This window comes from Stegostoma tigrinum, chromosome 23, assembly GCF_030684315.1.
Source record: "Stegostoma tigrinum isolate sSteTig4 chromosome 23, sSteTig4.hap1, whole genome shotgun sequence".
In the NCBI taxonomy this organism is placed as follows: domain Eukaryota; kingdom Metazoa; phylum Chordata; class Chondrichthyes; order Orectolobiformes; family Stegostomatidae; genus Stegostoma; species Stegostoma tigrinum.
Genome location: NC_081376.1, coordinates 20,315,728 through 20,330,977, shown reverse-complemented (window position 1 = coordinate 20,330,977; position 15,250 = coordinate 20,315,728). Strand labels below are relative to the sequence as shown.

The following is a 15,250-nucleotide window of genomic DNA, read 5'->3' as shown; positions in this document are numbered from 1 at the left end:
ATTTTACTAAAATTAGACATACTCCTACAAGTTGAAGTGCTAAAATTGGATGAGTGGAAACATTAAAATAAAATTCTTGAAAGCACAGCACAAATCCAAAGCAAAAATGATACAGCAGGAAATAAGTACAATACATAAAAAATAAACACAGACTAAAAAGGCAATTCTAAATAGTGGTGGTGTGATGCAGGTCTGACAGCTAAAATATTCCAGCTTCATTGCAGGAGGTTTGTCACAAGTTTCATTGCTACCAGAATGGAGAGAAGATTCAACCATCTAAGTATTTCAGATGGATGCAGCAAGTGGGGAGGTTATTGCGCTAACCCTTGCAGGGTAAACCAAGAATCCAGTACAGGGAAACCCATGCAATGCAATGCAAAAACTAAGTCTCCATATCATGAAGACAACATTAGGCATTCTCCCATAGTCAAATGATTTATTTGCCATTTTGCTTTTCCAGAACATGAAAAAAAAATCAAGTGAGATTACAAATGAAATTGGTACTGCAGGCAATACCACAAATGGAGAACTAGAATAACACAGTGGGGGCTGATTTCAAATATACATTACCCTGTCCGGAGGATATTAAACGGGAGTCCTTACATTTCATACTGAGGACAGTGCATTAACAAATGACCCTTAACACAGGATACACTTGAACCACCTGGCATTCCGGGAAACAGTTTCATTTAAGCAGCTTTGTATATCGAACACTAAGACCCACAAATAAAAAAAAAAGGACAACAACTCCCAAAATGCACTGTGATTATCCAAGCTCATGAACTGAGCACATCTCCTATAAACTGCTAAGGCTGGTCTTTTTTTGTCAGCCTCTCGAGGGCAAGGTGTGTGAAAGCAGTCCATATTACAGTTGGATGTTTTCACTTTCCTCTTGCTTTTAAATCCATTCTGCTACGGTGAACTACACATCAGTTGAAGTTGAACAAGAGCCAGTCATTGCAGGACTGGCTGACATTCTGAAGGCCAAGTGACACGCTCAAGACTTTTGCATAATTGCAGGACAGAAGATTAATGAAATGAACTCTCCTTTTTGGGTTTAAAAGAAAACTCACTGGCAATGACACCTTTGGAGGTTCTCCAACTTTACTACCGAAATGGATGATGTTGTAGTTAATGATCAGCAGCTGTCCTTTAATAATAACAGGATTATCAAAATTGGCAATCCTGTCTTTGCTTTCAGGTCTAAGTCAGTTGACAGTCATTAAGCTATTACATCATCATTTTAGGCAAATGTGTGCATGAAATCTGTAACTTTTTTAATCTTTGTATAAATCATTGATTGTACAACTTCACAGTAACATTTAAAAAGTACAGATGGGAATGTATGCAGGGAACATATCTTATCACAATAGTGGGGAATTTGTCACTTGACCTCAAATGCACAGAGAAAACAATTCTCAAAATGTAGCTTACACTGCCGTGTAGACATTCCACATGCCATACCCAAATACTTAGTTTCTGCCACACTGCACTATACACAGGGGCTGGCATTTGAAATGCCGACATGGTACTTACACCGCATTCACCTACATGTAAACAGCACAAGTTCTACACTTCACTGCAGTTACAAGAAAACCCAATACTTCGAAGGCCATTTGAGAAGAAGGAACACAAGTGAAACACAGCAAAAACTTTCTGCCCAATGAGCTGACAGTCATTTGTCTAGGGTAATGCAAGGCACTGTGGAACCTTATTTTGTTGATGGTTTAAAAAGGTGAGGTACCGCTCAACATCAATAATGACATCACTGGTAGGCCAAGGGATGTGACAGCATTAAAATTAAGATAAAAAAAAGGTGTTTCCATCATCTGAATTGGGGATAACAGATTTCCTGATGCATAGATTTCTCATGCACGGGAGATCCAAATATCTTTTGCCATTTACGACTACTTTGAGAATAACCTTCAAGTGACCCTGGAGAAATAAAACTGGCTCAATTTCCAGGACTGTAAACAAATATTTAAAATTTTCTACTGACACCAGAAAGGCAACACAGAAATGGTACGAACACAAGTACAAAAGGGGTCAAACTGCTTGGAACAGATTATACAGCCCAAGCAAAGTCAGTTTTAGTACACAAGTTTCTAACTAGAAAATACCAATGATTCCTGCAAAGATAATCTAGAAGATCCCCATGACCAAACTTCAGGAATATTAAAATAAAGTGCAATGAATGACAAAGAAAACAACATTTCAACAAGGACAAACTGCAGTGGTTTTGATGAAATTGATAACATGCAAGAACCAAATTAAACCAGAGTCAAATTGAGAAATATAGTATGCTAACTTTAAAAAAACTATTGCAGGTACACATGCTCAAAATAAAACAAGAAAAACAAATTACTGTTGTTGCCTGCCTTCTTTCAAGGAAAGCAAAATAATCTTAAAAAGTACAGGAAGTGCAGCAATCTGGGACTTGTCTTGAATTGCCTTTGTTGGTTGAATGAAGCTACCTGTATGCAATTAGACTTGAGCTACTCAAGTTCAGAAATATTCACTTTTTTAAAAAGTTGACCTTGGCTAACATGACTAAATAGAACCACTAGAAGTTGAAATTAAGAGTTCCACAGCACCTTGCACTTGTTGAAACATTTTCCTGACAGCTAGCAGCTATTGAGAATGCTGTGACAATACACAGAGCTGTAGCTACTGGAATAGGAATGCCATGGGCCCTTAAATTTGAATGACTGTTCAATCGTCTACTTATGGTGTTTTATCAAAATTGTAGATCAGAAGAACACTGCAACATTCAAAAAGCAAACTGTTTTCTTATGAGTAATGGAAGGCAGCAAAGCATTTCAGCCTCAAGTTACAAAAACAACAGGATATTCAGACATTTGGTACAGTGAGGATGACAATGCTATACGATATATTACCAGGGCATACTTGAGAATTGTTCAGAAGAGCAACATGGCATCCAGGAAGCTGGCTGATCATACTGACAAAATTATATTTTAATCTTCTGCTTTTTGAATTTTTTCCTGAACCTCCTAACATGTACTTTGTCTTCAGTTCACATTGCGTGGCATTCTGAAATAAACAGGATCAGTTACCGTCGAGCAAGTAACCCAACAGCAGCTGCTATCCAACATACTGTCTCACTCAATAATAAAGTACAGAATATTCAATTACTTGTGAATCATTCCAAAAGCAACCAAAACAGATTTTAAAATTCCAGAAGTGAACATAATAAGCTGTGTTTCATTGGCATTCCTTCATCTTAGGCTCTCTGGTCTGATCACATTGTTTCATTCAATGAAGGCCACTAGGACTGCCACATGGATCCTGCTTTCTGACAAAACAGCAAAAGCTCCCAAACACTGATCTGCTGATATACCCCAGACTGCATAACTTAAAATAAAAACCAAGGGGAAGAATCAAGAGCAGTCACTGTGGCCGCTATTCAAACTGCAAATGTGCATGTGTGTGGTGCGTGCATGCGCGTGTATTTTTTAAGACATGAACACAGACTTTTCCACCACTCAGTGATGTAAGGCCATCCTCGAAACACGAGTGTTTGTACAATAAACAAATACTAAGTTCAGTACAGTTTCATTACGGCACAGCTGCTCTGAATCTTGCTCTGACAGGGAGGAAAAAAATTAGAACACAGCTAGAATGCAAACAAACCTGGGCCCGATATAGAGATCTGTTGGGTTGCATCAATCTGCAGTCCTCCGGCAATGCATACATACTGAAAACCTGTCTCAGTACTGCATTCAGTTTTAATGGCCATTTTCTGAAAATAGATGCCCACTAGTTTCGTACAGTACTTAATATCTAAATCCACAGAAATGTATCTGCAAGTCAATAATACCATCCATTTGCTCTCAGACCCATCGCATAGTAATGGGTTGGTTTGTCATTGTTATACACTTGGTCAGCTGGAGCTCAAGCACCATGGAAACAGAAGCTGAGATGCGCACCCTCCCCCCCTCCCTGCGGACATGCGGGCTGTGGCTGCGAGGATGACCCATGCCTCCTCCCATCTCATTCCATTAGGTGTTCAGCCTCACTGCTTCAGACCAAAATCAGTGTCAAGTAGGTTCACTCAGTGCTGACAGTACTTAGAGTTTCAGGTAGGTTGTGTATCGTTCTGAAGGCTTCCCCAAGTCTGATAAGGCTATTCATATTCAAGGAACTGTTTGTGATAAAACAAGAGATACCTATGGACAAAAGAAAGAAATTGCACACTTAAATTTTTACATTGAGGTAGTAACATAACATGAACAAATGAACAACTACAGTATTTCGTAAAGAGGAGACACCCAATGATGCCATTCAGACAATACCAGGCATGTAAATACAGAAATCAGAAGCATAACATCTGGTCAAACATGGTTTAAAATTTTATGCAGAGACCACAAAAGGAACTGGCAGCAAAATCCCAAGTGAATACTGCAAATGTCACTAACAAATGGAAGCAGAGTTCATGACAGATTAGCAAAATGGCACTTTCGGGACAACAAGAATTTGAAGTTTACCCATACCAATGAGTAAGAAAAATAACAAACAGGAATTTCAATTATGGCTACATTTTGTTGACAGGAATACTAGGTTGCTCACAAATTGGATTTTGGAATCATAGGTTCTAAGCACAAGGGGTAGCAGTGAACTTGTCTGAAGAACTGGTAAAGGTTACACTTGAAACGTGATTCATAATTTTGGTTGTTCATTACAACAAGGATGCCTGAGCACTGAAACATGCAGCCGAAAAAGCCAAACCAAATCTAGAGGAAAGTCGAAGATTCTGAAGTTGCTTCCTCAAACATGAAAGCTGAGGGAACTAATTGAGAATTCTATATACCAAAAGTAGATTAAATCGTATATTAGATCTGGAAACAGAAGAGTGGCTCAACCTTGCAACAAGGATGTTAGTAACGCTTTTTAAGATTTAACTTCATACAGGGGGAAGTGTACAGCATGCTCGGAAATTTAAGGGAGTACTGGATTATAAAGTACAGGGCTGGGGCTGGGGTTGGGGTTGTGGAACAGAGTTGGAGGGGAAGATGGAGGTAGTGAGAGCACGTGCCAGAAGGTGGTTAATCTATAGTTTACAGATGAAAGCTATTCAGACATTAGCCATCAATACACACCCTTCACTGTCTAGCACATCTTTTATGCTAGCCTTGGTGATAATGGCATCATCACACTTAAACCACTGGTCCTTGTGCTGTCGAATGAAGCTGGTATAGTGCCCACTCTCCAGTGTTCCCTGATGATTGACTACTGCAAACAGCGAATACCTGCAGAGACACAACAGGACAACATGACTGAGTTCTGTAGCAGTGTGTGAAGTACAACAGCTGGCAGACAGGGGATGCATATTTTACACCAATTTCACTCATTATCTTCAATCATAAATGGATCCTTCATAACTTTTTTCCAAAAACAGCTCACAGGTAGCTGAACCATTCCTCATTAGTACGAATATTAAAATAAAAAGGGTATAGCGGCTCAGTGGTGAGCACTGCTGCTTCATAGCACTGGGTTCAATTCCTGCCTCAGGCAGCCACCTGTATGAAGTCTGCACATTCTCCTCACATCCACGTTGATTTCCTCTGGGTGCTCCAATTTCCGGCAACAGTCCAAAGATATGCAGGTGAGGTGGACTAGCCAGGCTAAATTTCTCATGGTGTCCAGGATATGTAGGCAAGGTGGATTAACCATGGAAAATGCAGGGTTACAGCTTAGGGTAAGGGGGGCAAGTCTGGGTCGGATGCTCTTCAGATGTGGACTTGTTGGATCAAATCGCCTGTTGTTTTGACACTGTGGGGATTTTATTCCATAAAGAAAATAGCCAAACTGGTTTGATTTCACATTTTTCTTCTTGTAGAACACAACTTGCGCTGGATTTTTTTAAAAAAACAAAAAACAGCCTCTTCAATTTACACTACTTCCAATAATGCATCCAAGCATCCACGGTGTAATGAGGGAACAAATCAGTGTGCTACTGTCTAATACTTTTAAGAACTTGACCAGTAAACTAGTTCACTAGATTCATACAAGAGTGACCAAAATATTAACCTGGATGTTCACATTAGTTGGATACCAACACAAGTAAAACATTTAGACAATTTTACAGGACACAGGCAATGTCAATGAAGACATGGGCAGCAGAGTTTGAAAGCAATCTGGCAATTATCTTAGTGGCAACTACAGCAGTATGTAAAGGCTATCAAAAAAATTAGCCTGTCCACAGTTTCAGGAGGCATTCATAAAGGTTATTAATTTGAAGCTTTCAGGCAAGAATTCCAACCAAATTTGCTCGAGTTCAAAAATAACTGGATTTTAAAAAGTGATTAATAAGTGAAGGTTTTTTTTTTAAAAGGACAGGGACTAAGAGTTTGCATTACATTTCTGCCACTAATTTTACTAAAAGTATACGCTAGCAGGTTTCAGTAGTTACAAATTTGTTCCTTCATAGTCCCATGGGAATACCACATGACGGAATCAAGAACAAAGTGCAATGTGTATTTACACAGGGAGATTGTACGCACCGAAAAAGGCAGCTGCTGAAACAAGTCAGAAAGCCAAAGGATTTTGATAGAAAGCAACATCGAGAAAAGATATCAGCAAATTCTGAAGATGCTTTCTCCAAATGTGATTAACTTACATCAAGTCATTGCTAAAGTTACTCAATGTTACGTAATTTTGGTGGGATGACCTGCAAACAAAATTTATAAAAAGAGTTCAAGAGAAAGTGAGTGTTCTTTTGAGAAGACAAAAGCAGAAATTGCTAGTGAAACTCAGCAGGGCTGGCAGTATCTTTGGGAAGAGAGTGTTAACGTATCAAATCCAGTGACGACTTCATTGAGTTCTGATGGAGTGTTCCTGGACTTAATATATTAACTCTGCTTTCTTCCTACAAATACTGCCAGACCTGCTGAGTTTTGCTAGCAATTTGTTTTTGTTTCAGATCTCCAGCATCCACAGTTTTGTTTCATTCTTTTGAGGGGAAAAGCAATCAACAAGTTTAAAATGAGACTTATGAAATGAGGTAGAAGCAGTGAGGAAAGCTACTGAAGTAAAAGGCCAAGGAAAGCTTGTAAAATATTCTGTAAACTCAACCAGGGCTACAGTTGACAAATGAATTGTTGCATTTCTTCAACATCTTCTGGCAAGAGATGCAGACTTGATTTGGGTTCAACTGACACCATGGCAAAAGTAGTAGACACAGCTTGGAAGATATTTGCAACATTGCTCTGTCTGTTCTCTTTTTTTGAAAAAGTAGAAAAAGCAATTTATCATGCTTAAGAGGGATCAAAATTTGGTATGGTTGGAAAGCCCACGATAAGACTCATGGGGCATGGCAGTGATCAGTATGGTCTGATTGATTCAAAACCTTCAAAAGTAAACTTGTTTTAGTTGGGAGGATAAGAGAACAAAACTAGACAGTTCAAATGCATAGAAGATGTCAGCAACTAATATTTTGAACATAGAATAAATAGTCACAAACAAGCAAAACAGAAACACTTATTTTAGTAGTTCGTGCACGTCAGTGGAAGAATTAAATACACACCTGGCTAAAAGTAATTTAAGAACACGAAAAAAGACCATGTTTGTAATGCCTAGAATGGAGTTCAAACACTGTAGGACAACAAAAACATTTACCCCCCGCCGCCCCAACAGAGAAAACTGGCAACCATGTTGAGGGATTTTATCTAATTACCTTACTAGTGACATTTTTACTGCAATTATTCACTTCCTAAAATAATTAAGTTGCATGGAGGCAAAGACTGGTTTATTAGAACAGATATAGTCAGTCAACCGTCAGCATGTTTTAGGTTTGGATTTTTACAGATGTTTCTTTCCCCGTTTAATGGGATTCTCTCCCAGGTACTCATGAAACAATCCCCTGAAGGTGTTCAGAAATGTATTACAATTTTAAAAGATTGGTGGGAGTGAGGCTTTCCCATGTAAAGTAATCCCACACATTAATGAGTGAGACACTACTCTTATTGAATATGTTCCGAAAGCAAAAAAAAACTCACTTGTGATTGGGTTGCTTGCCAGTTATGATGTCATGCCCACACATACACACAAGATGCATCTCTCTCAGCCTGTGCTGTTCACATAGGATTCTGGAATGAACAAGTGCACTCACTAAGAACAGGACTCTCCTTCCCACAACTACACAGATTATCGTAAAGAACTCAGCAAGGTTCGAACATCAATGGGATCTTCAGATTACGTTCCAAGAACAAGCCTCAGCTATGCACGTTTATCTGTTGCAGATGTTTGTACACCAGAAGAATGACGTATAAGCTTTTCAAAATGGGCTGTGAACTCTTAACTGCAATTCATAAAATTAAATCAGACCAAAAAAACTGGAGGAAAGCAAACCCCAGAGGTCAACAATAGACCAAAAAAAGGTGACTCTCTCAAGAGAAGTTTATGCCAAGCTCAAATCAAAAGGAAACATTTACTTGTTAAACATTAAGTCTTAAAACATTATTTATTTGACTGTTAAAAGTTCTCCCTGAGAAGTTACTAAGCTCTTGACACTGTAAAACAGTGAACTATATATTCTGCTGTATTATCTACTTGGCTGTGATACAAACAGCCAACATGCAGGTGCTGATACTTGTCAGAATTGTTATCTGAGGAAAAATCAGTTTTGCAATTTTGTGTTATCAACTAAAATGGAAGCTCCTAAGGATGTAAATGTCACTAGTCAGCACTCAAAAACACAGTTGGCTGTTAAAAACATGACTTTGTTGTTGAGTTTCACAACATACTGTGCTCTCCAGGCAAATGACCCAATAATACTGTTAGAGGAGCATTTCTGCTCACTTGGGTGAATACAAAAGTTGCTTACAATAAAACTTACTTATTGTCATTGTTTAGACTATCCACAGGCTGCTGGTACTGTCCATTCATCCTGCTCTCTTTACTACAAAAGAATAAAGTACATTAAAGCACATTTTAATATTGATCATAAGATGTCCATTAATACAATCATTCATAGCAAAACAGCTTAACTTCAACTAGGAAGGACCAATAAGCTTTATTACTAATTACACTAATATACAACCATGTACAAATTGGAATTAGGTTGCAATCGATAGTTAAGACCAGAGCTATAAACATCTGATCTTTGGGAAGTAAACAAGGTGCATGTCCTACATGAGCTTGAAGGAATAATGGCCAAGTGAAACTACTGCTTGCAAACTATATCAAGTTCAACAGGATTATGGGCATTTCAACAGTCACAAACTAAAGGTATATTCACATCAAATGATGGTAGGTGGCAAAAGGAAAGTAGCAGATAATTTAAATATTTTGCATTGGACTTAACAGCAAAAGACACAATTAACACCCTAAAAAGGTATCAGATGAGCAGAGTGCCAATGGGAAGAAAAGGTATTGCAACCAAAGAGGTGCAAAGTATTAGACAAACTAGCAGGACTGAAGTCAGACCCATCACCAGAATCTTATGGCATTTAACCAAGGGTTTTAAAGGAACTGGAAGAAATTATGCAAACATTGGTCATAATATTCTCGGACAACCTCAATTCTGGGAGAGCTCTACCACACTGGGCAGCCATGAATAATGGAAATACAGAAAGCACGGAACTATAGGTCCAACACCTGTCATGAGGAAAATGCTCATGACTATTAAGTTGGAAGTCATAGGACATTCAGAAAAGTTTAGTGCAATCTGAACAGAGCCAACTTTGGTCTTCAAGAAGAAAATCATCTTTGATAAATGTGTCAGTGTTATTTGAGTATATCAGGACCAGAGTTGATAAAACGGAACTGGTAGATATAGGGTTTGAATTTCCAGTAAGGATTTGAGAAGATGCTAGATTAAGAAAAGGTTATTGCACACGATTAAAGCTCAGAGGATTGGGGATAATGCAGCAGCATGGAGTGTGGATTAGTTAACACGCAGAAACCAGATTTGGGATTAATAGGCCCTTTTCAGGTTCCAAAGACATGGCTACTGGGGCGCTTCAAGTATTACTTCTAGGTCTCAATTATTTACATAGAACAGTACAGCACACTGTTATGCTGACCTATTATCCTACTCTAAGATCAAACTAACCTGCATACCCCTCATTTTGCTTCATCCACATGCCTATCCAAGAGTCACTTATAGGCCCCTAATGTATCTGACCACCACCACCACTGGCAGTGCATTCCACACACCCAGCACTGTGTGAAGGGCCTACCTCACCTATACATCCCTCTAAACACCTTAAAATTATGTTCCCTTTATTACAGGTATTTAAAAAGCAGGAGCAGGAGAGTTGAGTGGTTCCAAATATGCTTATGAAACAAAAATTGGTAGGACAGCATAATGTGACAAAGACATAAGAAACTCTGGGAGCTTATTCAAGTGCCTTCAGTCTCTCACAGGGGATTTTTAATTCCAGGAGATGTGCGTTCCACTGGCTGGGCCAACATTTATTGCTCATTGCTGATTGTCCTTGAGGGGGTGGCAAGGATCTGCTTTTTTGCAACACTTCAGTCCATTTGGCATAGAAACATTGAGTACAAAATCTTAGTGGGGGGGGGGGTTCCAGGATTTTGACCTAGTGACACTGAAAGAGCAGCGATGTACTTCCAAGTTAGGACCGGGAGTGGTTTGGAGGAAAGCTTGCAGGTGGTGGTGTTTACCTCGTACCTTTTGCCCAAATCCACCTACAGATTATGAATGTGGGCTTGGAAGGTACTATCTCAAGAGCCTCGGTGACTATCCAAGTTGCATCTTGGAGCTGGTACACACTGTGGCAAAGGGAGTGGATGATATCGGATATGGTGCAGATCAACTAGACGGCAGTGTTCTGGATGGTGTCAAGCTTCTTGACTTTTGTTGGAGATACACTCATTCAGGCAAAAAATGTGCGTAATATTCAACCACACTACTGACTTGTGCCTTGGAGATGTTGAACAGGCTTAGGGCAGTTAAGTGGTGAGTTACTCACTGCATGATTACTAGCATCTGACTTGTTCTTGTAGCCACAATATTTGTATGTCCAGTACAAGTCAGTTTCTGGTCAATGGTAACCTCCAGGATGTTGATACTTGGGTGGGGGCCCAAGGGGTTTCATGATAGTGTTGTCATTGAATGTCAAGGAACAATTGAACTTTTCTTTTTTTTTGGGGGTGTGGTGAGGGGGCGCGGTGATCAGGGCCCAGCACTTGGGCTAACAAGTAGCAAGTAACATTCACTCCACAATCTGGCATATTATTCATGCCTTGCTAAGTTTGGTCATGGGCTGTTTCAGTGTCTGAAGAGTCACAAATTGTGTTGAACATAACGTAATCATCAGCAATCATCCCCACTTCTGTCCTTATGATGGTGGTAGATCATTGAAGAAGTAGCTGAAAGTAGCAGGGTTGAGGACACTACCCTGATGAACTCCTGCAGAGATGTCCTGGAGTGGAGATGACTGACCTCTAAATATTTGAGCAAGGGATTCTAAATTTAGTCACAGGTCTCTGGGTTTCATTGTCTTTTTCAGGAGAAAGCTCATACGCTGGAAGACAGAAGACTGATTTTTAAAAATGGAGCAATCAAAATGAGTAGCTTCATAAAAAGGTGATCCTTCTATCAATCATTCATCGAGGGACTTGTAATGTTCCACTGGTAGGAGCTAGCAGAATTTATGAACGTCAACAGTAGTACTGGGGAGTGTCAGAGAGGCTGTTTTATGGGTTAGACATTAAACTGAGGCTTCTCTTTTGTCAAGTGGGCAATACTGCATTGAAAGAGGGTCTACATCACGATTTATCCTCAATGAAAAATTAAAAATGTTTGTGGAACTTTGTACACAAATTGGCTGCAGTATTTCTTACATCACAACTATGACTACACTTCAGAAAATGCTTCATTAGTTCTTTTAAAAAGAGGTGTTTAGAATATCTTGAGATTGTCAGAATGTGAAAAGTCAGGAGGTCCGAACTGTTAACTTTCCTCTTTCCACAGACGCTGCCTGATGTTTTAAATATTTCCAGCATTTTTATTGTGAGAAACCCAGTAGTCATTTAAAGGCCAGAAGAACTGCAGATACTAGAAATCAAAAACAAAATAGAAATGGCTGGAAGAACTCAGCAAGTCTGGTAGCAACTGTGGAGACCAAGCACAGTTAACATTTCAGGTTCAGTAACCCTCCTTCAGAACTGATGGTAGCGAGGAAAAAGTAAGATGGAGTTTTGGGATGGACGGAGTTGGAGGAGAGGTGGCGGCTGGTGGTTTGATGTGGGGGAAGGGGGTAATGAGTAAACAATAGGTGGTGAAAGAGCCCAAGACTGAAAAACATTTGGACACAGAAGGGGATAACAGCCAGTTTAGGAGAATAAATAGCTGTTAATAGGGAATTATTCACAGATAATAACAGGTCGTGTTTAATAGTAGTCCATGTGATAACATGGTCTGGTATATTGAAGTTGGAACAAGGACAAGAGAGAGAAGGTGCTTCAAGACCTAAAATTGCTGAACTCAATGTACAGTCCAGAAGGCTGTAGAGTTCCCAAGTGGAAAATGAGGTGCTGTTCTTCTGGTTTGCAGAGAGCTTCACTAAATGTTTGGCAGGGAGCAAGGCGTGTTGAAGTGGCAAGCAACTGAAAGGTCAGGGTCTCTGAGCTTTACCTCCACCTAGCATTCACATCTTATCCCCTTCCCCCATCCTATCTTCTGCATTTAAAAAAAAACCCAACTTTTCCGAGCTACCATCTGTTCTGAAGGGACATTGGACCAGGAATACTAACTCTTCTTTCTCTCAACAGATGCTGCCAGACCTGCAGAGTTTTCCCAGCCATTTAAAAGGTAACAGACTCAGTTTTTTTAAAAAAAAGTCATCATGCACTAACAATGTTCTGGCACTCAGATGCAACAGGCCTTGCACTGCAGACACTTCGATCTGGATCCAAACCAGACAAACTGATTTAAAAAAACTGCCATCTGCAACAGTCCAACTAAAATTAATTTGGGGGTCTCAATATGTCTGCAATGATGGCAGTGATCCACAGAACAAAAGCACCAGGTACATTAAGCAATGAAACACTTTGGTGGGCATTAATCTAGATGCTCAGTCTTGCAGAGTTGCACCCATTGCTTACTGTGATAAGCAATTTGGGTGAAGTGTTAAGTACAACTCCAGTAAAACCAATCAAGGTAGGTCTTTAGTTCATAGGCTTACATGGTTTCTAAATGGAGTGGTCAACTTCAAAAATCACATACCCCAGTGACAACATTCAGCTTCTCTATTATGCTGTGCTGACAACACTATTCTTCCACGCCCTCAAAATGTTTATCCAAATCCTATCACCCTGACAACACTAAACTTCCCTCATTTAACATAACACACCCTGAACTTCTCACATTTAATATTAACAACTCACCATTCCAGCCCCAACTCTCCCAAAAACACAAAGCGCTAGTTTGCTCCTCACACATTCCACAACAATGCTGACCCTCTTGTGAGAAGTTGAAGATTACAGATAGAACCATCTCCTCCCACTAACAGGAACTGACAAGCTCTTTGGGCAGGATAAAACCACCCGAGGGATCCAATGGACTTTCCACCACCACCACCACCCCCCCACCCATCAATGGTAAGGACCTCATCCAGTGCGAGTTCATTCACTAGGCAATACCACTACAACCAATTCACTTTTTTGTCGGACTTTAACAAGTCAAGTATTCCTCTGGTTGTGAAGTACATTGGAACACCAAGGGAGTACGAAGGTATTATGTAAAAAGAAAAGAATCTCTCGCTTTCTTGTAACCAAATGAAGATTTCAGCAATGAGGGTTGTCAAAATTACTGGTACCTGGAAGCCATGAATGGTGTCATGTCCAGCTCCAGTGGGAAAGAGACATATGTAGTGATCTTTCGCCGTAGCTTGGCCGAGTGTTCAAAACGCTGCACGAACAGAACAAAGGTTAGTTTGACTTGTCTAACTACCACCTGAACTTGAAAACAACCCAGCTGTTTCTCAACAGATACTACCAATAACAGAGCCATATTAAAAAAGTCTTAAATTGATATTACTTCAGTTAAAATGAAACACTGCAGTGGTGATACTGAGGTACAAAACTAGCAAGAGCAAACACTGGTCCATACATGCGACAGCAGTGGGCTAACACCTGGCTAATTAACTGCTAGAAAGCCATCAGCATTTCCTCAACAGCTCAAATGAGCAATGCATTATTTCTTGCCATTCAACACCACTTATTTGTACGATTACCCAAAACAGATTTTGTCTCTCCAGTACTGTACACAACATCAGTTGGAAGTTAAGACTTGCTGCTGGCTCCATGCATTCCAATACAAAACAGAAAAGCTCTCTACATTGGGTCATGTGTCCCTTGAGTTACCCACTGCTCTAAAGGGAAACAGGTATGAGATACAATGTCATTGCTTTGCTTGAACTCTATTCTGATAGAGAACAAAGTTTACTACATTGAATTTAACAACCTTAGTCTTCAAGTGGCAATTCTTGTGATACAAAACAAGAGCTATTCTGGAAGGTTTTGAAACATGTTCTGCTCAGACAATCTAGCTCCAGACAACGGAACGCTGACCGTATTCACAAACGTCAAATTCTTCCAGCTTCTATGAAACTGCAACTTACTTTGAGATGAAAACAGGCCACTATGGGAAGTTTCTTCATTGTAAGCTGTTTTGTCGACTCTTGATAACTATGGCAACCACTACATTTTATTTTGGCACTGCTTCCAAGATGCTCGGGTCTTGTAAACCTTTCAAATAAATTATTAAACAAAAAAACACCGATCAATACCACTATTTTAAAAAGTACTGGGATGAAATGACATTAGCAAGGCAAGGTGTATTGCCCATTTCGAAGAAGTGTAAAGGGCTTTAAGAGATAGCCACATGGAACTAGAATTACATGCAGACCAAAAATAATTTGGCAGCATCAAAAAAAAATTGTTCTATTTCCGAAATGAAGATAGTGAACCAATTGCATTTTCCAGGTAACACTGCAGCTTTGGTGATACTTTTTGATGGCAGGCTTCAATTCACCAGATTTTACTTAATTTGATTTCACAACAATTGCGGTGTTAATTGGCCGAACAACCTCCTGGTTGCTAGCCAACATCAAATCAATAGGTTGGCAGGTATGAGACAAACTAATCACTCGGAAATGGAAAAAGATCAATGACTTAAAAAGGGAAAGCAACTCCAAATTGTACTTGTCCCACACAATAGTGTTTGTATTAATTAAATGCAAGCTAAATGTGGCTATTAGTC

General features: G+C 39.6%; 1 protein-coding gene across 3 annotated transcripts in view; it reads right to left on the bottom strand.

Annotated features, from left to right (window-relative positions):
- Window positions 1-422: 422 nt before the first annotated feature.
- The window catches only part of usp22 (ubiquitin specific peptidase 22), a 119,923-nt gene continuing 105,095 nt past the window's right edge, over window positions 423-15,250 (bottom strand). For 2 of the 3 annotated variants that reach the window (XM_048552687.2, XM_048552689.2), the window contains 6 exons: window positions 14,610-14,736; window positions 13,806-13,897; window positions 8,855-8,917; window positions 8,016-8,105; window positions 5,118-5,267; window positions 423-4,187 (listed from right to left, as the gene is read on the bottom strand). In XM_048552687.2, coding sequence (XP_048408644.1) covers window positions 4,145-4,187; window positions 5,118-5,267; window positions 8,016-8,105; window positions 8,855-8,917; window positions 13,806-13,897; window positions 14,610-14,736 — 565 coding nt within the window. In that variant the 3' untranslated portion in view covers window positions 423-4,144. The remainder of the gene's footprint in view (window positions 4,188-5,117; window positions 5,268-8,015; window positions 8,106-8,854; window positions 8,918-13,805; window positions 13,898-14,609; window positions 14,737-15,250) is intronic. The other variant, XM_048552688.2, reaches the window with a different exon arrangement.